The sequence below is a fragment of the Myotis davidii genome, unplaced genomic scaffold (assembly GCF_000327345.1).
Source record: "Myotis davidii unplaced genomic scaffold, ASM32734v1 scaffold217, whole genome shotgun sequence".
Lineage (NCBI taxonomy): Eukaryota > Metazoa > Chordata > Mammalia > Chiroptera > Vespertilionidae > Myotis > Myotis davidii.
The window spans coordinates 9,088,135-9,111,861 of NW_006290034.1; the positions used below are offsets into that span (position 1 = coordinate 9,088,135).

At 46.2% G+C, this 23,727-nt stretch overlaps 2 protein-coding genes and 1 pseudogene across 7 annotated transcripts in view; 2 read left to right on the forward strand and 1 right to left on the reverse strand.

The window, feature by feature from the left end:
* Positions 1-9,068, forward strand: part of SLC22A15 (solute carrier family 22 member 15) — a 31,745-nt gene extending 22,677 nt beyond the window's left edge. The window contains exons 9-11 of one of the 3 annotated variants that reach the window (XM_015563469.1): positions 1,005-1,077; positions 3,007-3,195; positions 8,791-9,068. In XM_015563469.1, the coding sequence (XP_015418955.1) occupies positions 1,005-1,077; positions 3,007-3,195; positions 8,791-8,859 (331 nt within the window). In that variant the 3' untranslated portion in view covers positions 8,860-9,068. Of the gene's footprint in view, positions 1-1,004; positions 1,078-3,006; positions 3,196-3,742; positions 5,594-7,651; positions 7,830-8,790 lie in introns of those variants that run through there. The other 2 variants (XM_015563470.1, XM_015563468.1) reach the window with 2 other exon arrangements.
* Positions 8,878-23,727, forward strand: part of MAB21L3 (mab-21-like 3 (C. elegans)) — a 31,105-nt gene continuing 16,255 nt past the window's right edge. For 3 of the 4 annotated variants that reach the window (XM_015563471.1, XM_006763047.2, XM_015563476.1), the window contains exons 1-3: positions 8,878-8,964; positions 17,182-17,357; positions 23,462-23,572. The gene's annotated coding sequence lies outside the window, so the exon portion shown is untranslated. Of the gene's footprint in view, positions 8,965-17,181; positions 17,358-23,290; positions 23,573-23,727 lie in introns of those variants that run through there. The other variant, XM_015563472.1, reaches the window with a different exon arrangement.
* Positions 22,096-22,585, reverse strand: LOC102763102 (annotated as a pseudogene).

Consider the following 23,727-nt stretch of genomic DNA (forward strand, 5'->3'; position numbering starts at 1 on the left):
GTCCCACACACACAGCCTGCCTTGTGGCCTAGGTGCTTGCATCCCAGTGCGGCCAGCAGCAGGTCAGCAAGCAGGCAGAGCTCAGAAGCTGTGTGGGGGGCTCTCGGCTCCTTGGTGAAGAAATTGTAGCCTCACTTGAGCTGAATTCTCTCATGGAAATCGTGAGATGAGGACTGCTCTGAACATGTCCTGTCACCCAAATAGTGCTCAGATCTCGTCTCGTTTTGGTGACTTCATTTCTTAATAAAGTCACCCATCCCATGTCATGGCATGTGACAGGCAAGGGGACAAAGTCTCTGTTCTCAGGGAGCCTACATTTTAGCGCAAAATATACATATTTTAAAAATTAAATTTATTGGGTAACATTGGTTAATAACATTCTAAGATATACACATTTTAAAGAGGACAATTCCATAGAGTCATAAGTAAATATCAGATACACATAGGAGGTGGATTTAATGAGTAGGACAGGCTTATATTAAAAAGAACCTATTCCATCCCAAGTTTCCCGCATAAAATGGGCCTGAAAACAAAAACCAACAAATGTGAAGGCCCGGAATGCATCTTAGTCCTCACAGAACTGCCCCTGTGAGCTGGGCCGGATTCCCTCAGTCGCACTTGCCAGGGGTGCCTGTGGGAGGCAACCAATGGATGTGTCTCTCTCACATCAATGTTTCCCTCCCCTCCATTCTCTTTAAAAAAAAAAAAAAAACAATGGAAAAATATCCTCAGGTGAGGATGAAAAAAAAAAAGGTACAAATGCAGTTCCTCATCCTTAGTCCCACTTGGAGCGGAGGCTCCGTAGCTGTAGTAGCTTCCATGCTGGGCGGCCAGTCGCAGACACCGGCAGCACCACAGGGCTCGTGGGCAGCACTGCTCTCCGGGACCCTGCGTGTTTACTGCAGGATGTTATTCTAGGCCCGCTGCCCCCCCCACACACTCCAGGGTCTTCAAATTGCCCCCCTAGAACTTACTGAATTTTGCCACTTTCTTCTGCCTTTCAGGAATGTTGGGCTTGGCACCTGCTCCATGTTCTCCCGCGTCGGTGGGATCATTGCTCCCTTCGTCCCCTCTCTGGTTGGTTTGTTCCTCCTCGCCTTGTTTTTCTTGATCCTCTGCTTTGGGGATGCCTGTGGGTTTGCGTAGAAAGAGGTCATGGGCCGCTGCCATTTAAGATCAGCCCGACGCACCCGGGACCGTGTGCCTTTTAGAGGCAGGGCCTGCGGGGCGGACGGACTCCTCCCAGGATGTTTTCACCCCGGCTCAGATTTTCCGCTCATCCGTGCTCTCTGGACCCCCAGCTGAAGGCAGCTTGTCCCTTCTTGTCCCCATTCACAAGCTAGTCCATTAGGGAGCGCTTATGAGGCGCCTGCCGTGTGCGGGCTCCGTGCTCGGTTCCCTCCCTATGTCGCCTCCTGCAGTCACAGCCACACGGAGGCGGGCAGTGTGCAACCCCGATAAGAGGTGAGGATGCAGCAGGAAGAGGTGACATACCTCCCCGCGCACACCACTTGGAAAAGAAACTCAGAGGAGAATCACGCCTGCAGTGTGTCCATTCATACTTCCTGCCATTTTCTAAATGTAACAGTCAGAGAGAAGAGTTAGACTTAAATGACAGCCCGAATCCTTCCCGCCAGGAAGGGCTCAGGCTCAGCCCGGTGCCCATGGAGACCGGAGACCAGCCGTCTCTGCCGGGCCTGACTAGCGCTTCCTGCCTAGACTCGCGGGGGGCAGGTTTGGGTGGCGCTTGTGGATGTTCTGTGGACAACTGTTCACCACCCACCGCTTCCTCGTCGCGGACATCTCTGAAATGCACCGTAGCTGTTCCTTGTTTTGGGTTTCGGTGCACTTCCTTTTTCTGAGTATCTCTCCCCGTGTCTCATGCTTCATTTGAGGTTACAAGACCCTTCTTTCGAAGGACTCATGAGTTCCCTCTAAAGCGTGCCTGACATTAGGGTTCATGGTTAAAGAGACCCACCTTCGCTGCTACCCTGGAGCATGGAGACCCAGCTCTGGGTCTCTGTTGGCTCCCGCCAAGCAGAGATGAGGCGAGAGTGTGTGTTCAGTTTGATTGAGTAACACGCCCATGTACTGGACGTGTGTTTGCCCAGAGGTGGCCAGAGGTCAGAGATCCTGCTGCTCCCCCGTCCTGTCCCCCTCCCCCTCCCTCCCCCTCCCTCCTCTTCCTTTTCCATCATCTCTTCACTTTTGAAAAATCAACAAAACTGTAACCAGAGAGGCTGAGAGGCCGTCTGCACCAGCAGCGGTACTGCCCTCAGGACGTGGGGAGCCCAGCCCCGAGGCCCTGATGGTGAGCAGCCCCTGGGCAGGAATTCAAGACCCGGGCAGCACCGCAAGCACTGTTTCCTCTGCGTTGCTGTCTGGGAGCCTGTGTGCATGTAAAGAAGCCTCGTTTCCAGAGCACGTCTTCTGGATCTCCGTAGCAAGGGCTCGCATCGCGCCCTGGCCCTCCACCTGGTCAGGGCAGGCAGTTTCCAACCACGTGTGCGTGGGGTGCTCTCGGCTCTCTTTCTTCTCAGGATGTGTGTACCTTTAAGCCCTCATTTATGGTGCAGAGTGAATCCATGAGCACGTAGGGATGGTTTGGCTGATTCCAGGGTTGAGAACGTTCAAGTTCTCCAGCAGCAAATATCGGGGGCGTGTCCTAAGTGAAGAGTTTGTGAAGGTCACTGTGCTGCAAGCTGCGCCCCTGGGATGGAAGCTGAGCCCCAGGTTCCCTACGAACTCTGGCCGTCGGGGCTGGCTGCCCTGCCCCCAGGGGGTGCCCCATGCAGAGCACAGCCTGCCCTGACCCCCAGGGCTGTTACTCTCACTCCCCTCCATGCCTGAGGGATTGCCATCCCCAGGGCCGTTCTCTCTGGGGAGAGACTGGTGTGTAGTGTATTCCGGTGGGAGGCATGGGCGGGGCAGTAAGCAGGACTGGTCATCTCCAGGGAAACTAATGCTGAGTTTCTGTTCGTTTCCATTCCATTCCCTGCCCCACAGAAGTATGTGCAGTGGTCTTTACCTTTCATTGTCTTTGGAGCCACGGGCCTGGCCGCGGGCCTGCTGAGTCTGTTATTGCCCGAAACCCTGAACGCCCCGTTGCTGGAGACCGTTTCCGACCTCCACGTGTACTCCTACCGGAGTCTGGGGGACGAAGCTCTGTCTTTGCAGACCCTGGACGTCCCACAGGTATGGCCGTGTCGTATGCATTCAGAATCACCACTTAGAGGGCAATAGTTCTTTTTAAACATGTATTTTTATTGATTTCAGAGAGGAAGGGGAAGGGATAGAGTCAGAAACATTAATGATGAGAGAGAATCATAGATCGGCTGCCTCCTGCACGCTCCCCACTGGGGATTGAGCCCGCCACCCGGGCCTATGCCCTGACCAAGAATCCAACCGTGACCTCCTAGTTCATAAGTTGACGCTCAGCCACTGAGCCACACCGGCTGGCCAATGATAGTCATTTTTCTTGGGGCGGGGGAGGGGGAAGTGTGTCTGGTTAGAGGAAACAGATCTGAGCAAAACTCATGGAAAAAAAGGTGGGGTGTCATAGCAACTGCTTTTCAGAGAAATAAAGATGATGGATGGTTCACTAGCTTCCTTAGGACACCTTGGGGCTAATTCCTAGGAGAATAGATGTCACAGAGAGACGTGTCAGTTAGACGCTCGATAGTAATTCTCGTTTTGGAAACGTCATGACATCCTTTCACGCCGCTGTCCTCTCCTGTTGCAGTCGGTGGACAAGGGCAGCGCTTCAGGGAGCGAGAGCGAAGAGGAAGAGTTTTATGATGCGGACGAAGGGACTCACATGATCAAGTGAGAGGCCCCAGGTTCCTCTTCTGGGGCAGGGGGTCATCTTTTGTGCCTCCGGCGAAGGCAGGTTCTGCCGGGAACTGAAGAGAGCTGGGCTCGGACACCGGTCGAAGGTGCTCCGCTTCGGGACTGACTGTTTCCAGGCACAGAGCGAGTTGGAGAAGAGAGTTCCTGAGCGAGGCCATCTCTGCATTGAAGAAATAGATGTTACTGTGTCCAGCATCCGGGTTTAGCTCAGAATCACAAGCTCTGAGATGACGCTCAAATCCACAGCCAGACCGGCAAACCCACCTGTTTCTAGAAGTGCGATCGGGCTGCTGTTCCTTCGTCAGGACCTGAAGGCAGATGTGTGAAAAGCTTTTCTCACTGTTTCAGTAACAGAAGATAAACAAACACCCTTAAGGTTTCATTGTTAGGTCCTTACGATCCATCTTTATACCCTATTTGACCTCTCCCCTCACCGGATGCTCCTCACCAGGAATCTGTGAGGCACGCTGGCCTGCGCAGAGGAAAACCCAGCCTCTGTGTGGCCCGGGGCCCCCCTCCCGAAATCTGCGGGCTCGCCTTGGTTTGCACTCCTGGTGGGCTTGAGCTCCGTGTGTCTTCAGTCCCACAGAGAATCCTCTAGGAAAAGCCAACTGTACCAACACGTTCTCGGTCAGAGGTTGCCTGCAACTCCCTGTGAGCCCCCGTCAACGCTCCGATTGTGGAATTTCTTCAGTTCCCACTGTGTGCCCCTCTGGAAAAATCCCATCGCAGATTCTAGTGCCAACAGTGACTTCAAAATCACACCCAGCGCCTGACGGAGTTTTATCAGGGTGGAGGACACTTACCAAATATGACGTGCTGAGCACATGGATGTTGGCGGTGAGGGGGGAAGGTGCCATTTTTAATAAGGAAGAAGAGAAAATGACCTGCCATAAGTTTTAAATGTCCTTTGTTGTCAGTGTCATGCAGTGAGGGACCTGGGCAACGTTTAAGAACTTGAACCCTTCTAGTCCGAGGCCCGCCCCTCCCCGTGTAGCCAAGTGGAAGGCACAGTAATTTCATAGGAAAACTTGGTTTTTCACTAAGTACTACCAACTTTCAAGAAAATCAAAATGATACTGAGTTTCCTAAAAGCATGCACTATGATCTGTGTCCCCATGAAACTTGACTGTTACCTCACATCGGAATGTTCACCCCAAGTCAGTGGGCTTGGGCAGCAGCGCTTTAAGTCACTTTCTCACCCAGGAAAATGTGTTTTCAGAATTGCCATTTCTACTGATCTCTTAGAGAGAGAAATTGCATTAGAGGAAAAGAGATGACGTCACTGTGATTGCTTCTGGGAACTGGGAGGCGTCACCCCATCGGCTGCAGCACTCTCCTGTCCTTCCACGTAGGCCTCTTGGTTCGCACTGTATCCATCTGTCCTCTGTGTTTGCTGAAGGGTTTTCATGCTCCTTACGCCTTGACGATGCGCTGCGCTCTTCATAAGCAGGGCATCTCAGCCACGTTTTACATCTCTCTGCTACGCCCAGAACGTGGGCCTGGGTGCTGTAGGGACTCATAAGAGGCACTGTTTCGCCTTCAGGGAGGTTATGGAACTCCCCCCAGTGTTGTAAAGCCCGGGCAGATGCCACCCAAACCCCCAGATTGGGGAGTCCTGCTTGTGTTTCTCTGGAAGCAAAGACCCTGTCCACCACCTGCGAGGAAGAACTTGCAAGGACACTTAGCTCTTCTCCGATGGCCGGGCATCACAATAAAACAATAAACTAAGACACTTGTGGTTTGGGGTTGTTTGGAGCTCTTTCTTTGCATTGTAAGAGTAATGCATCCCATTATAGAAAAGTTGGAAACCAGAATTTAAAGAATGTCTTGCTCATCGGCTCAATACCCAGCGACAGCCAGTGTTGACTTGGTTCTAGTTGAACACCAGTTAGGACTCTGTCTCTGGGTTGGCACTGAGGTACCCTCTGCCCCTGGCTGAATAGAAAAGAGCTAGCTTCGGGACTGACTGAAGGAAGTTAACAGAAAAGCAATAGATTTGGGGAAAGTATTTGCAACTTCTTTAAGAGACAAGGATTAATATCCAGAATATATTAAAAATTAGTGAAATCAGAAAGAAAAGCTCACAAAAAAATCCTGTTAGGCAATTCCTCAGCTTCCCTGGAGAATCAGAGAAATGCAAGTTGAAACAAAAATATTTAAAATCCATAAGATTCGGGGAGGAGGGGTCATAAAATCAAAACGTGAAGATATAGAGAAAAGAATGTACTTACATCCTGATGGAAGCATAAATATATTCAACAAAGTACCAATAGCAGCCGGTTGAAAATGTGCATATTCTGTGATATAGAAATTCTGCTCTATGTCCATGTTGTGGATCTTTTTTTTCAGATATTTTGACTGTAACCCATCATAAGAAAAATGTTTTACACTATGACATGTACAATACACAAACCTACATGTCTGTGTGTGTGTGTGTGTGTGTATACCTCCAAAATTTTATAGAATAATACATAGCCTATATTCTGTATTGTCTTTTCTCTGCTATTTTACTTTAAAATGAAAAGAATTCTGGCGAAAACACACAAGTGATTTCACAATTCACAAGCAGATCAGAATATGCAGGTGGGAAAACATGAAACATCATACCGTCAGTATTTTCCTTATTACTTACCTAGTGCACATGTGCAAGGAGGTGTGTACAAAGATGTCCACTGTAGTTACAGTGAAAAGTGACATTAAATACCTTCCCTAAGCAAATGTATAGATACTATTTTATATTCATAGAATGGAATGAGTAACATAGGAGTTCTGTGTATTGAGGTGGATGGATCCCAACAACATTGACCCAAATGTGGCAAATTTTTGCTAGATCAAGGTCATTCCAAGGTTAAATTATTTAGTGAATGACTGGAGTCCTTGCTCATTAAAGAGATTCAAATGCTTTTTATGTCATACTTCACAATCAAGACTGTTGATATTGTCTTGTAGAAATACAGAAGTCTCACAGTTATTCTCACCGTGAAGAGGAGCTATTCCTCTTCCTTGTGGGCCTGAATTTCTTTTGAACAAGCGTTTTGCATCATGGAAACATTTAGAAAACTTTTTGGCTGAGACCCTAGAGCTCTGTAGGGTAAAGCTTAGGAGACATTACTTATCTATTGAAAAATGTCAAGGGCAGATGAAGCCAGATAGTCTTACAGTAACTTCAGTCTAGGCCCCGCAGAACAATTGATTTCAAATAGAATAGATTCCAGTGGAATCGCTTCGCTTCAAAATACAACTTCAAGAAGTTGAATGAAATGAATGTGTAAGATGGCAAAAAAAAAAATGTACACCCAACTTGGAGCGAAGCTTAATAAATGAATGCCAATAGGTGGACGGAGCTTCCAGAAACTACCCTAGAGGCAGTATGCAGAGGAAGCCCATGGCTGTAGTACAGAGAGCAGCCTCCTGGGCACAGCACAGGGCTAGGAGTGCATCCAGGGAGGTAAACAGGAAACATTCAGCACGGGAGGCACTTGGGAGTAGGTGAACATCCATCATGTCAGATAATTAGGGGTTGGTTGGTTTTTAGCCAAATTCAGTTTATCCTGTTAATTTAAAAAAAGACAATATTAGAACATCGGTTGATGTTATACATTAGAATAACAGACTTCTAAATTTAATTTTTAAATTAAGTATATTGGGGTGACATTGGTTATATTAGGGTTTTTTAATCCTTGAAGCTCAGCTGTTCTTGCTGGTGATAACACAGCAGGTTCCCATTTCCCTAGAGCCACTTTGATTATGAATGCATTTCCCCACAGATAGGAATGCGCTCTCCTGTTGGCTGTTGCAGGTGGCACGCCTCCATTTAATCGTGTAGCAGGATCAAGCGGTACGTGTCTGAATGTCAAAGAGGAGGGTGCAGAACACGTGGCCCGCTGCCCGCAGCTGGCGTGTGATCTGACCAGCAGCTTTCCTTCCCCACGCTAGTCCTTTCTTTTTTTATTTTTCTGACAATTTTATTAAATGTATTAGGGTAACATTGGTTAATTAATAAGATTATATAGATTTCAAGGGTATACTCCTGTTATACGTCATCTGTAGATTGTATTGTGTGTTTATCACCCAAAGTCATGTCGCCATATATTTGACCCCCTTTTCCTCCCTCCACCCCCCCTTTCCCTCTGGTCACTACCATACTGTTGTCTATGTCTGTGAGTTTTTTGTTTGTCTTGTTTGTTCGTTTGTTGCTTTCTGTTTTATATCCCACATAGGAGTCAAAACACATGGCTCTCAACTTTTTCCATCGGACTTATTTTCTTAGCGTGAGATTCTCAAGGTCAGTGGTACTGAAGAAATACTAACAACATCTCACCGATGATCCTTTCTTGAGGAAACAGATGGACTGTCATCAGCAAATACGTTAAAGTCTCACATCTATTTGCTTGATAATACAAAACAGGAAATCAATGACCTGCAATGATGTATGCCTATCATACGCTTGCTTCTAGTGCAACATAGTTAGATTGGAAAACTTAATTCTAAAGTTTATAGAGAAGAACTGCAGAGAGCAGTTCATTTTGAGTAATATTCTTCCCATTTCTTATGGTAATTAATTTTTCCATTATAGTTTCCTCTGACTGGATACTATAACCGAGGGAGAAGAGGAGGATGAAGATCAACCGCTTTTATAGGAAGAAGGGCAGCAGAAAACTGAGGTTAGGAAGCGACAATCACGCTGACTTTTCCATAAAGACTCTCAAGGACCTTCTCCGTTTACATAGTCACTGAGGGTTGTATTAGTTTCCTACTGATGCTGTAACAAATGTCCACAGACCTAGTGGCTTCAGACCACACAAACTTATTCTGTTACGGTCCCGGAGGTCAGACGACAAATGGATCTTATGGATCTTACGGGGGTAAAACGATTATGTCAGCAGAGCCGGCTTCTTCTGGTTCTCCAGGGGGAACTCCATTCCTTGTCTCTTGCAGCTCCTGGAGGCTACAGCGTTGCTTGGTCCTGGCCTCATCCCTCCCGTCTCTGCTTCTGTGGTCGCTTAGCCTTCTTCTCACTCTGGTCTCCTGCCTCCCCCTGTAAGGAAGGGCCCACCGAGATAACTCAGGCCTCTCTCTCCACTTGAAGATCCGTACCTTTTGCCATAAAAGGTAACATTCAAGGGTTATGGGGAGTAGAATGGAGATCTCTTTGAGGGCCGTTATTTAGCCTATCCCAGGTGTCTTTTTTGAAAATTAGATTTATTGGGGTGACATATAGGTTTCAGGAGTGGATGTCTATGTTACAAGATCTGTATATTGCACTGTGTGCCCACCACCCAAAGTCAAATCATCCTCCATCACCATACATTGGGCCCCTTCCACCCTCGCCCCACCCACCCCCTCCCCTCTGGCCCCCACCACCCTGCTGTTTGATACCACAGGAAAAAAAACCCTGCTATTATACCACAGGTGTATTATGTGTATCAGCAAGAGATCCTAACTAGAGGGAGCCTGTTGGAGTATTCAGTGGATAATTTTAAGTTTTATAAAATAACCTAGTCGTCGTCAGGAGAAGCCAGCCCCAGACTGTGGGTAACAGCCTCAAATCTGCATCTATTAGTATTATTGATCTTATTGACTCCCACTTACTGTTTGAAAGGATGAATTTTAGCCCACTAAACCTTCATTTCTGAATTTTATTTTTGCTGCATCTTAACAATTTCCAGCAGGTTTTTAAAAAATGAAAATCAGTGCTGTTATTACCTCTGCCTTTGCTGTGTGCCCTTAAGCATCCCCAAGTTTCCATGATAGCACTTATGGTGATTTAATACATCATGATGTCTCCCCTGGTAGGTCATAAGCTCTGTGAAAACTGGGTACATGTCTTCTTTTGTTCCTTCTTGCATGGACCCAGTGTGTCCTAGGCATTCAAATGTTTCTGAAAGGGACACATAAATCTTTCACCATTTTCCCATATGAGCGCTATTGCTCCCTCACATTGAAAAGCAAACAAAGGCTGTATCCTATTCATCTTAGTAACTCTAAGAACTAGCACAATATCTAGAACACTGTAGGCGTTTATTAACTTTTTAAATGAATGCATGCCCAGCATAGGGCAGCCAGGATTGACTTAACTGGTCGATCAGGTAATGTACTCAAAAGGGACACTTCCCCCAAATCCATTTTCGAGGGAGGCCTATGGATTACTTAGCTTCAGGAAAGCCCCTTATAGATAACCAGAAAAACCCTCATTCCGATGTAACCTTCTTATTCCTTAATCTCACCATTCTGTGCAAAGTTAGAGTTAAGATTAGAATACATTTAAGAGAGAAAGGATCCCTTTTAGCAGGGTCTCAGGTTTCTACCCTGAAAATGGAAGTAAGCAAAGAAGGATTGATTATTAAATAAATTGTCCATGTACTTCTAGACATTATCAAAGTACCATTTACCCTACTGGTTGTAGAATAAATGAATTTGATGATTTTTAAAACGGCAACCTCTCCCTGCCCCCACTGAGAGGCAGTCTACCCTATGAAGGTGTTCTTGAGAGGAAATTTTGGCATAACCATCAATGTTATACATTCAGTTCTCTTAAAATAATTCATCAGGGAAACACGCATAAAAAGTTTGGAAATACCGTCCATTTGATTCCAGGCACGTAAGGGATCAGCACATTAAGAAAAAAAAAAAAAATCAGCCCTAGCTGGTTTGGCTCAGTGGATAGAGCGTCGGCCTGCGGACTGAAGGGTCCAGGTTTGATTCCAGCCAAGGGCATGTACCTCGGTTGCAGGCTTGATACTTGTCCCTGGTTGGGGTGAGTGTGGGAGGCAACCTATTGATGTGTCTTTCTTACATCGATGTTTCTCTCTTTCTGTCTCACCCCTCGGATGAGGATTAACAAAAAAGAAGAAAAAATCATTAGGTATTGGATCAATGTCTCGATTTTTCTGTTTGCTCGGTAGCTGAAAAACTGACTCTCCTATGTTGACTAAAATGTAGGTCACCTTTGATTTATCAGAGAAATGCTTTGTCAGAGGAATGACTGAAAGTGACGCCTATGGGGAAAGTTGGACAGTTGTGGTAGTTGAATTTATTTCTCCCTCCTGACACATCTCAGAAGAAGCCCTGTATTCACTGAGTAGGTTCCCAAACATCTTCAAGCAGAAACGTGACAAAGCAGCATCATTCTCTCAGTGAAAGAATTTATGATCTTCCCAACCCGGTCCGTCAGGGGAGGCGGTAAGGCTGGGAAGGGACCAACAGACCAGGAACAGTGACTGTGTCACAGGTGAAGACCTGGGGCACTAGCAGAGAATTTGGGGCAGGGGAGGGAGGCGGGGATTATTTGTGAAAGAGCAAAGTCCATGCTGTTTTTCTCTTGTGCAACTAAGTATTTGAGTTAAGGAATAGAATCATTAGCAAGTTTAGCTGCCAAAGGCATCATAGAGTGACATCCCAGGGGAAATGGAGTGGCCACCTCGGCTTTGTCCGACTGTCACTTTCCTTTCAAGCATTTCAAACCACCCCAAGGAGCTTCAGGTTTATTGTAGGAAGATGTGCACAAAACATCGAAAAATTTCCTTAAGCGTTTCTCATAGTCAAGGGATTGCTTCAGGGGAGGAAAGATCACATTTATTTATTCATCAAATATTTTGAGTGCCTGCTATTGCGTCCTACTCGAGGTGCTAGGTTAAAGGAGAGAACATGTACTGAGCATCGTTCTAAGCAGTTTATATTCCTTGGCACATCCAATCCTCAGAAGAAAACTGGAATGTTTTTCTGTCGGTTCCATTTTATGGATGAGAAAACTGAGGCCCGAATTAAGTAACTTGCCCCAGTCAGGTAACTAATCGCTGGCAAAGCCTCGATTGTCTGACTTCAGATGTCACTTCTTAAGTGACTGTGCTGTACTGCTATCATTCTTGAAGGATTCTCGCATTTCATTCAGCCAGGCCTGCTTTTTCTATGGGTTGTTTTGATGATAATGATGTTGATGGCGATGGTACCTGCCATGCACTGAGTGTCTTGCACCGTGTTGCCATGTTAAGTACATTCATTCTATGGTTATGTCAGACAGTTCTCACAAGTCTATTCGATTAATAATCTCTACTCATTGATGAAAACAGTGAAGCTCTCGCGCATTAAATAACTTTCTCAAGGTCACGGCTAGTAAGTGGCGATGCGAGGCCTAGATCCCATCTTGTCCTGTGCCACGGCCCAGGCCCCTCATTCTCCCTCTGACCTGCCTCCTGTGAAGGAGGGTTCGTTCGAGAGAAGAGGGGACACTTCTCTTCCACAGACGGTTAGAAATGGCCCCAACTTCGCCCTGGCTTTCAGGACCAGGACAGGGAGCTGAGAGGAGGGGACACTGGTGGAACCCTGAAGCCAAGCTCAGATGTTTGAATGAGGCTCCCCCTGGGGACAGAGTGTTGTAAGGAGGATTGTAAAACAAGGATCCTCTTTACAACCATTGAGGGTTTTTTTCTTCACAATGAAATCAATCGAAATTTAATTTTTGTCAGTAACTAATATGGGTGGAGAAGCTTGTCAAAACTCCTCGTTTGGGGGCCAAATCCAGTTATACAATCCCATAGAGAAGATGGGAACAAAATCTCTGGGATGCCCTTAGGGCTCCCCCCCCCCACTTTTTTAGTATGTTTGTATTGATTTTAAAGAAAGAGGAAGGGGAGAGGAATAGAGAGATAGAAACATTAATGAGAAACTTCATCAATCAGCTACTTCCTGCACACTCCCTGCTGGGGGTCGAGCTGGCAACCTGGGCATGTGCCCTGACTGGGAATTGAAACCCACGACCTCTTGGTTTCTGGGTTGACAGTCAACCACTGAGCCACACCGGCTGGGCAGATTAGCCGCATTTTTTAAGCCCAGAGCCACTGCCACCAAGTCTCTCCTGCGCACACATGCACCCCCCCATCCCCCCAACACACACACCTCATTAAACTCTTTATTTGATGCTTAATAATTTTTAGCTCTGGAGTAGTTTAGAAGACATTTTAAATATCCTCTGAAGTCTTCACAATATCTCATCAATATAGTTTTAGAGTCAGGGAGACTTATTTCTCATTCTCATTTTTCTCTTTAACATGAAATGTTAACCTCATTTTTATGATAAGTCTAAGTCTGTTGTGCTGATTTCCAAGTAATATATATGTAAAAGTCCAGCTGCCATGGGGGACAGCTTCAGTAAGTCGTACCAATTAGGAACTACAAGATTTTAGGACAAGGATTTAATCCACCCATTTAAAAAAATTTTTTTAAGTGAATTCTCATGGTGCCATGTTTTTCCAAAACTGAAATGGATATGACATGTTTCAAGAAAACATATTTTCACCCGATCCACATCATTTGCTAACTAATGAAGAAGTAACTGGAGAAATATGACTTTCACGAGACCACTTTTCTCCTCTTTATTGTCCTTGAAGATTTGCCATTTCCCATGGAAAAATGCCTGAGAGCTGACTTCCCCTTTCCTCTCCCCCTTTTCTGAGGTCCTGGGGTGGGGGAGGGGGCAGGCGCCTCTGGTGGGAGGAGTGGCAGGATTATACAAAAGCTCTTCCTCTCACCCTGGGCAGCAGTTTTCTCTCCGTGGGACCAGAGTGGAGCCGTAAGTGCAGGCCCGAGGGATGTGGTGGGTGTGCGAGTTTCCATGTGGAGCTCTGCAGGGAAGTGGGGAGAGGGAGCTAGGAGCCGTCTGCACCGTTCCCTGGGCCTTGGGGAGAGAAGGTGGTTCCCGAGGCTTCCTTCTGGCTGCAGTTGTGCTCAGAAAGAGGGACCCGACCAGTGTCTTCTGTGTTTCAGTCATGGAATCCAAGGGAGCCTTAGGTGAGTGAGCAGGGAGCAAACTCAGTTACACGACATCTGCACCACCCTGATGATGGCGGACGGCTCATTGCTCTGAGGGCACAAACGTATTACCGGACTCACTGGTATGTAGTTGGTCACCTGGGTTCTATCCTGGCTCTTGGCCTTTTTTACTTGCTCCCTGCGCAACCCAACATCCTCTGCTCTGACTATGGAGTGGTATTACTTGTATATTATATCTTTTTTCTGATTATGAAAAAAGAAGTATGTTAATTGTAAAAAAAAAAAAAAAGTCAGACAATAAAAAAAAGCTAACAGGAAAAATAAAAATTAGGTGTAACCCCACTACCCAGAGAAAACCATTCCTAAACTTTTCTCCATGTGTGGGTAATGTTTTAGTCTTCCATCATATGGATGTATCATTAGCCAGCATCCGATTAACTATTTAGGTCCAATTCTTCCTATTGTAAAGGAGGCATGTAGAGTTGGCATAACTCACGTTTCCTTTCAATACATTTTAAGATTTTAAAATTTTTGATGAGCCTTGCCCTGCCAGTTTACTTGGCCATTGTTAATATCCGAGGGCCAGATTCCCCCATAAGCACCAATACCTTTTTCTGACTTTTGCCAGATTATCACATTGGTGTGTGTCTGGGTTTAGGGCTTAATCTGCATGTTTCTGGTGTAAGGAGAGATGTAAGAGTTTTTATGGTTATTAACTCCGTGTATTCCTGCTTTTGTGCATGAATTGCCTGCTTGGGTTCTCTACTTATTCTCTATTATGGAATCACGTTTTCTAACTTTGAAGTTTTATTTAAAGTTTGCAGGACCGTCAGCCTACATTCCTCATACACACACGTGTAGGTAAATGTTCCTCTCCCTTTTCTTCTGGCTGCTTTATGGTTTGTTTTTATATTAACTCCTTAATTTACTTGGAATTTGTGTCAGTGTTTGGAGCGAACCGGGACCTGGCTTTGCTGTTTTCTGAACAGCTGAGCACTTCAAGTCTCTCTTCCATTTGCTCAGTCGTTCCCCTTGGCCAGTGATTCAAGTTCTGTTTTGAATTCATTTTCAATTCTTGTTGTATTTCTCACACTCCTTTAACTCAGCCTGATCCCTCCTTGTCTGTTGCATTAGAGTGTCGTCATTGACCTTTTCATGAATCAATCCCTGTTTTCTTGAATTTGATCGACAGCATGCAAACAGAAACTACCTGTCTTCTTTGTGATAGTAAATCGTTCATAAATGTCCCCAGGCCCCACGTCCTGGAGGACTCTTTTCCTCCAGGTTTCTAGGTTATGTAATATTTTCTTGATTCCATGATCCGTAACAAAAGGACAAACACAATTCTGACTTTTGCCAGCAAATTTGAGGGGTTCTAATTGGAGCCCCTAAAATGAGAATTTTACTCCTGGGATTTGAACTTTGGGAGATGGTTGGTAAAGTCTGCCTAACTGGTTTAACATTCCAGGACCCGAAAGGCAGGGGGACAGGACTGGGGGCTGCCGGCCGCTCCAGCGGGGAACTCGGTCTTGTCCGGGTTGGCAATACCTCTACAAGGTCTGCTTTGCTGAGTTTAACTGTCTATTTGATTTGGTATAGAGTTTCCTCAAAAAATTAAAAATGGAATTCCCATTTGACCCAGTAATCCCACTTCTAAGAATATATCCCAAGTAATCAGAAACACCTATCAGAAAAAGATGTATGTTGATTTGACTCCGGGCCAGATGGTCCCTGTGACTGTCTCTGGGTTCTTCCTGGTCCGCGCTCCCAGGTCTGTCTGGCAGGGCCACTGGCTTCCTCTCCAGAGGCTCCCAGTGCAGCAGCTGATGGCAGTGGTGCCGCATGGGGAGGCGGAAACAGCTCTTGTCTGGATCTTTCCACATTGGGGACCCTTAATGGGTTTTGGAGACACCCAGGTGTCTCCTCGGTCTACCTAGAATGTATAACACTTAGGGAGTTGGCGCTCAGGGTCTTCTGATTTGTATCGATCTGCAGTTGGTGGCATATTCCTGGTATCACCCCTTAGTTTCCATGTGAATTTGAAGAACCACATATCCTTTTATTTGTCATTTTGTTGCTTGGGGTTAAGAGGGGATGCCCCGTCTTATTTTGCCATTTGATTGGAAGTCTGCTGTTCAGTGGTCCTCTAACTGAGCATTTCTGGTCAGCTGCTATCTTTCTGCCATCAGAGAAATACATTTATTTTTTCTTCACTCATCCATTTATTCATTCTTTCCTTCAACATTTATTGAGAGATTCTCTACGCACTTGGGATAAGGTGAACAAAATAGACCCAAATCTCTGCTGTGCAGTAGCTTAGGGTTTATCCGATATTAAGGCAACCGATTCCATCATTATTTTCCTTTCAGCACTTACCATTCACTGAAAATGTCTTGTTTATTGACGAGTTAACTTATTTATTTTCTTCTCCCTCTCCAAAAATGAGCTGGAAACCTTTTTTACTGTCTTATTGTATCCTTAGGGCTTCAGAATGCCTGGCACAGGAGGCTTTTAATGTTTATTTGCTGGGAAGTGAATAAGATATTGTGGAATTAAATTTCAGGAAGAAAAAACATACGTAATGATAAACCCTCCAGAACAATGTTGAATAGAAGTGGTAGGAGTGAACATGGTGTCTTGTTCCTAATCTTAGGGACAGAGCGTTCAGTCTTGCACCATCAAGGATGATGTTAGCTGTGCGTGTTTTATAGAGGGCCTTATTAAACTATTTATAATTTGTTGATCATTTTTTATCATGAAAATGTGTTGGACTTTTTGTCAAATACTGTTTTTTACACCTGCTGAGATTATGTGGCTTTGCTTTTTATACTGCTAATAAGTTGTGTTACACTGTTTGATTTCCATGCGTTGAAACCACCTTGTTGGGATAAACCTGATTTGGTCATGTGTATGGTCCTTCTTATATGTTGCTGGATTTGGTTTGCTAGTATTTTGAAGACTTTTGAGTCTGTATTCGTAGGGAGAGTGGTCTGTAGTTTTCTTTGCTTGCGATGTCTTTGTCTAGTTTTAGTATTAGGTTAATACTGAGCTCATAAAATAAGCTGGGAAACGTTTCTTTTTCTTCTTTTTGGGGGGAAGAGTTTGTGAGCGACTGAGGTTCTTTTTTAATTGTTTCATAAAATTCACCTGTGAAGCCACCTGACCTTGAGCTCTTTTTTTTTTCTTTTAATTTTTTTCTGGAAAGCTTTTCTAAAATATATTTTTTATTGATTTCAGAGAGGAAGGGAGAGGGAGAGATGAGATAGAAACATCAGTGATAAGAGAGAACCACTGATAGGCTGCCTCCTGCACGCCCCCCTATTGGGGATTGACCCCGTAACCTGGGCATGTGCCCTGACCAGGAATCCAACCCTGACCTCCCGATTCATAGGTTGACGCTCAACCACTGAGCCACACCAGCCAGGCTGGAAAGTTACTTCTTGGTTGCTAGTGTTCTGGCTGCTTGTGACTGGTTGTCATGGTGATGGGAGAGAATGAGTTGGGAGGTGGCTGTGATAGGCATTGCACTGTGGACTTAACCTACATATCCTTTGTTAATAGGACTTTGTCGTAGCCTTCCTCCGACCTGGACTTGAAATATCCTGTTGTCATTCATGATGCTAGAGTGCAAATATCCTACCATCCTGCAAATCAGACTTGTTTCTGTCCTCACTCCATGACCCCATGACCCCATGGAGATTTAGATCCTGAGGCAAAGACTTGGCAGCAAGAAAAAGGTGAGTGTTTATATGATAAAGTGAGGAACTAAAGCCAAATGTTAGAGAATTACCTCAGTTGGTCCCGTCATTTGGCGCTTTGTCCCACCAGGTGGTTGTGTTGTGTTTTGTTTTTTTCTTATGAAATGTTTTATACTAAAAAGACTCGTTGATGTTTAACTAACAAGGTTCACTTACGTCTTTTCTATTCTTTCTTATTGTTGTTGTTTTGTCTGGCTGTTTTGACCTTGATCACTTTTATTGGAGCTCTTGCCCACGAGGTCAAATTGTATTTTATCAGCCTGATTGTCGATTACAAACTGCCGTAAACCTGTGGGGAAAGCCACATGTTCCTTGGCAGTTGGTTTCCCGAATCATGTTTCAAGAACAAATATTGTGGCTCCTGAGTAGTGAGACTGAGAGGTGGGGCCGAGCGTCCCGGGGGCCCCTCCCGCGTGCCTTTGAGAGGGTTTCCCTTTCTCTGGGGAAGGCCAGGGGTTGTCCCAGGCAGCCTTCCTGGGCTTCCTTGGTTTTCTGGAGTCCTGAGGGAACTCTCAGAAGACCTTCCTGTAGTCGATCCCTAAGCCAAGAACTCTCGTTCCCAAGACTGCCATCGGGGGGCTCATGTGACGAGCTCCAGCTAGGCCTCCTGGAGAAAAACAGTGAAGGTGGGACCAGGATGCCGGTATCAGGGAGCTTTCGATGGTTCTAGCATTGAAACTCTCGAGTAAAAGAAAATGAGACAAGCTGGCCCGACTTCTGGGGCAGGTGGGAAGAGAAGCAGAAATGTGGCCCAGAAAAGCAGGAAAACCAGCCTTCAGAAGAGGCCCTGAGAGTGTTGCCCCTTCCTGGGGCAGTTGGTTGTGCAACAGAGGGTGGTGCCCCTGAGCTGTCTGTCTGTCTAGATGCCTGTCCGTCCAGCCCTGGGAAGCCCAGGTGAGTTCCTCAACAGAAGTGTCTTACTCGGCGGGGCGGCCGTGACTAAATACCACGCACTGGGTGGCTGAAACAACGACAGTTATTTTTGCACAGTTCTGGAGGTTAGACGTTCAAGGTCACGGTGTCATCAAGCTTGGCGTCCCCTTGGCTGGCAGGTGGCCCCTTTTCTCGCTGTGCCCTCACGTGGCCTTTCCTCAGTGCCGTCCAAGCGTGGTGTCTCTTCCTCTTCTTACAAGGACACCGGTTAGATGGGATTAGGACTCAAATGGCTTGCTTTTCACTTCATCGCCTCTTTCAGGATCCTGGCTCCAAACACAGTCACACGCTGAAGTACTAGGTTTAGGAATTTAACAGATGAATTGGGGTGGTGGTGGGTGGCATAATTTAGTTTATAACGAGAGAGGCCAATAAACTCCACCACTGAGGGACGGAGGAGCGGGAAGGCCCCATGAAATGACCTGCAGCTTACCCGGGATCCTGTAAGGATAGTCAAAAAGAGCTGAAGGGTGGTCAAACGAACGGAAACGTTTGGGACAATTGAGACCTTGATCCCAGTTTATCTTTCTCCCGGAGCAGCAGGAGAAGGTGACAGCAGCCGTGGGAATGAAACCGCTAATGCTCCTGGGAAACCCAGGGTTATCTGTCAACACACCAAGCCAGCCGGGACCTATTGAGCACTGAGAGGCGCAAGACACACTCCCAGACATTAGCGAGCAGAGTCTTATCCAGGCGCAAGTGAGGAACATGTGGGAAGTTCCTAAGCACAGAGAAATGACCCAAGAAGTTGCCAAGGAGTCTTGGAGGCCTCCATGCATCCAGCACTGGGCCTGGAACTGGGAATTCATTGGAGAGCCAAGAAGACCTGACCCCTGACCTCTGGTGGCTCCTACACTAGAGGGGTGGACAGATCTTGGTCTCAGAGCCACACAAAGAATTTCAAACTGCGATAAGTGCTCTAAACACAAAGGACAGTGAGACAGGATCGAGTGTGACAGGGAACAAACCCACCTCAAAGGAATTCTCAGCATCTGGCATGTAAGTTGAGACCTGAAAGATAAGAAAAGGTTAACCCGGCCAAGAACCAAAAGGACATTGGCGCAGCAGCTCTGCTATTACTCTGTGTGCCTAAGCCACTACAGGCCTGTTCACATAGCTTACAAATAGATCATGCCATTTTTTTTCTGGTTATGTAAATGAGTCATACTTATAAAAAATGTTTTTTACACAGGAAAGTATTAAAAAAATCACCAGTGGGGGGTAAGAGATCAACCAAAGGACTTGTATGCATGCATGTAAGCGTAACCAATGGACACAGACAGTAGGGGTGGCCGCCTGTGCTCGGGGGTGGGAGTGGGCGGGGAGAGGTCAATGGGGGAAAAAGAAGATATATGTAACACTTTCAACAATAAAGAATTTAAATAAACAAAAAGAAAATAAGGTAAATAAAACCCTACCAGAAGTCTTACTTCCTTGAGGTAACTACTTGGAGAATATCTGCTGTTTTAGATGGTGAACAGTAGCTTGAAGTCTTCTTGTTTTTTAGTTTCTTCCCGTTTTCCCTCTGCCTAGTTCAGTGATGGCGAAACTTTTGAGCTCGGCGTGGCAGCATTTTGAAAAACCCTAACTTAACTCTGGTGCCGTGTCACATATAGAAATTTTTTGATATTTGCAACCATAGTAAAACAAAGACTTATATTTTTGATATTTATTTTATATATTTAAATGCCACTTAACAAAGAAAAATCAACCAAAAAAATGAGTTCGCGTGTCACCTCTGAAACGCATGTCATAGGTTCGCCATCACTGGCCTAGTTCCTCTCTGTCCCCTAATCATGAGGCATTTGTACCCCATTTCTTTTTTGTAATTTTTAAAAATATATATATATTTTATTGATTGGAAGGGAGTGGGAGAGAGAAATAGAAACATCAATGATAAGAGATAATCATTGATTGGCTGCCTCCGTCACACCCCCTACTGGGAATTGAGCCTACAACCCGGGCATGTGCCCTAACCCAGAATCGAACTGTGACCTCCTGGTTCATAAATCTTTCTATAGTGGTTGATGGTCAACCACCGCCCATACTGGGGATTGAGCCCACAACCCCGGGCATGTGCCCTGACCAGGAATTGAACGACCTTCTGGTTCATAGGTCAACGCTCAACCACTGAGCCACGCCAGTAGGGCTCCCAGTGTACTTTCAAATATTCCTGTTAAATGCTTGCCCTTGAAGTTGTGTAGCTACCTTGAAAATATAGACGTATACTGCGAAATGATTTATGAATGTTCTCTTACTGCCGCTGACCTACATACATTTTAGTTTCTTTTTCTGCTTGTATCTTTCCTGTCTCAGCATGATACATCTTAATAAAGAAAACTAACACAGATATATTACTTCACAGTTGGGCTAGTAATAATTTCCAACTTTCAAACGTTTATGTTATAAGACTGACTCTCTTCTTCTTATGCAGAATCATGTTGGCAAAACTAGTTAACTAGAGCCCCACTTGCTGGGGTATTATCAGAGCCCAGCTGACCTGGGGGAAGGGGACTACCCAACTCTCATACGGTCTAGCCTTCCGCCGGGGAGAGGACAGCAGCCGGCTGCAGCCCCTCCGGCCACGCTGTCGCATTTCAGGAGGGAGGGAAAGGAAAACCGAGCAACACTAGTGAGGTCCACAGACCAGAAACGCCCTAAAAGACTGAAACCTCATCAGGGGACCAGAGAACGCTTCCCCTCCTCTATAGCGCACCCCCATCACCACAGGCCTGTTTACAGCAATCCTTGCACCCGTGCATTATGTCCAACTATTGGAGAAAACTGCAAGCATATGACAGGCAGTAAACCATAATTCGTATCAGACGTGGCAGGATGTTGGGGTTATCAGATATGGAATTTGAAACCACCATATGATTAAATGCTAAGAGCCCTAGCGGATGAAGTAGACACGTGCAAGAACAGATGCGTAACACAGCAGGGAGATGGAAGTCCTAAGAGAGATCCAAACCAAAATGCTGGAGGTAGAAGGAGACATGAGGAATGCCTGGGCTTCCTTGTAGACTGGCTGAGAAAAGACTCTGGGCCAGGGGCCATCTCCGCAGACACCTCCAGAACTGAAAAGCAAAGAGAACCAAGATCGTAAAACACAGAACAAAATATCTAAGGATCATGGGACAACTACAAAAGGTGTCACACATGTAATGAGAAGACCAGAGGGAGATAAAACAGAGAAAGAAACAGAAGAGGTATTTGCAACAATAATGACAGAGTTTCCTCGAAATGTGCGATTCCCCCCCTTATCCACGGTTTCATTCTCAGCGGTTTCCGTTACCTGCCGTCAACCTCTGTCTGAAAATATTACATGGAAACTTCCAGAGATGAATAATGGGTAAGTTTTAAATTGAGCGCTGTTCTGAGGAGCGTGATGAAATCTGGAGCCATCCCGCTCTGTGCTGCCTGGGAAAGCCGTTCCTCATCCCTTTTCCAGCGTCCGTGCTGTATACGTGACCACCTGTCAGTCACTTCGCAGCTGTCTTGCTTATCAGATGGACTGTCAGGGTATCTCAGTGCTTGTGGTCAGGTAACCCTTATTTTACATAATAATGGCCCCAGAGCAAAAGAGTGCTGATGCTGGCAATTCGGATATGCCAAAGAGCGTCCTTTCAAAGAAAACGTGAAAAGGTTCCCAACTTTATTTATTTGTTTGTTTGTTTAAAGTTTATGGTTTATTAATCCTCTCATGAAAAATCTGCACAACCATCACAGGTAAAGTCACTGAGGAGTCTTGACTCCTTCTGTAGTTCAATCTCCAGCTCACCTTTTACCAGCACCAACATTGGCCTTTACCCCTGACTTTCTTCATTCTGTTCTTGCGTTCCTTTCTCTGTTTTTTTGAGGTCTTCTCCTTCTCATATAGGCCATGTCTTGCAAGTCTGTGTTTGGGTTCGTTTTTCTCTGCGTAATCCAAGGAATCATCAATCATGCCAAAGCCACCACCCAAGTGGGTTCTGAATCCAAACACAAAGATGATATCAGGTGTGGTCTTACACATTTTGGCTAGTTTTTCCCGAATTTCTGTCTTGGGCACTGTTGCCTTCCCAGGGTGGAGGACATCAAGGACCATTTGCTTCCGCTGAAGTAGTCTGTTGGTTATGAACTTCCTGGTCTGGATAGTTACTGTGTCATTCATGATCTTCAAGCAGCCAGGGAGGAAAAATGGGGGTTCCCAACTTTATAAAGTGATTCCATGCCGCTCAAAATATTTCATCTATTAGAATGTCACGTCAATGTGTAATGCAATCAAATACTCACCGCTATTAACTGAGGATCAGTTACGTGTTAGGTGCTCAGCTACTCTGGGGGCACGGAGCACACAGGGTCCCTGTCTCGTTCAAGGCTGGGGGCTCCCGCCAGCCTGGATCTGCAACTCTGTCTGGGCCTCTGAACTGTGACAGTTGAGTCACCCCAGGATTGAAGGAAAACTTTGAGAGAATAAGGCAGAGTTTGTCGCCTTGATGCACTTTGCCAAATGTGTGCGTTTAAGAGCGATTTGGATCCAGCCAACCCTTCACCTTCTTGGAATAAATATCTGGGCCGCTAGGTCAGTCGGTAACAGACGCCCCTGCTGGTGGGCCAGGGCTCATGCCTGCCCGGGACTGTGCCTCTGGACGGGTCGGGGTTGTGAGCACCTTGTTAAACTGCCTTGAAAACGTAACTTCTCGGTCCTCAGAGCAGAAGCTGAGTCGAGCTGGTTGACCTGTGCCTACTTGCGTTGGTGTGAGTCATGAGAAGTGTATCCGTGTATCCGAGGAAGGAGAGGAATCTGAGTCAACGCGAATCCCTCCCAGCGGCCAGCGTAGTGTCTTAGGCAGCCTGTTGCTCAATGCATAGTTGTTGACCCAATATCCAATTAACCAGAGATCGGTATCTGCAAAGAAAGTGTCTTTCCCACTCGTCAGAGGCCCCGTGTGTACGTGTGTGTGTGACAGAGAGAGAGAGAGAGAGAGAGAGAGAGAGAGAGAGAGAGAGAGAGAGACTACCTGATGTTTGGAACCTTTGCCTGTAAGGAATTGTGTCATGGAGTGAGGAATGGGTTGTGTTTATACAACACCCCTATTTTCCGGGTCTGACATCCAGGCCTGACGGCAGTAAGCCATCTGAGCACCTGCCTCTTTCTTCTTCTCCAGGCTCCTCCGCTGGCCCTGCTGGTGGCTTTCCCTGCTCACATCTGGCAGGTGCTGCTGGCCCCGGTGCCAGAGAAGATCCTCTGTGACCAGCTGCAGCCTGGAGCAATCTCGGTAGGAAAGCCACAGGCACATAGTCACGAAGTGTGCACATCTGGGGATGCATGTCAGGGGCGACCGCAGAACGAGAAGAAAGGCCCCGCCAGGGGAAAGGGAGTCTAGTTAACGACCAGGACGAAGCGGGAATGAGGAAGAAAACAAGAGCACCT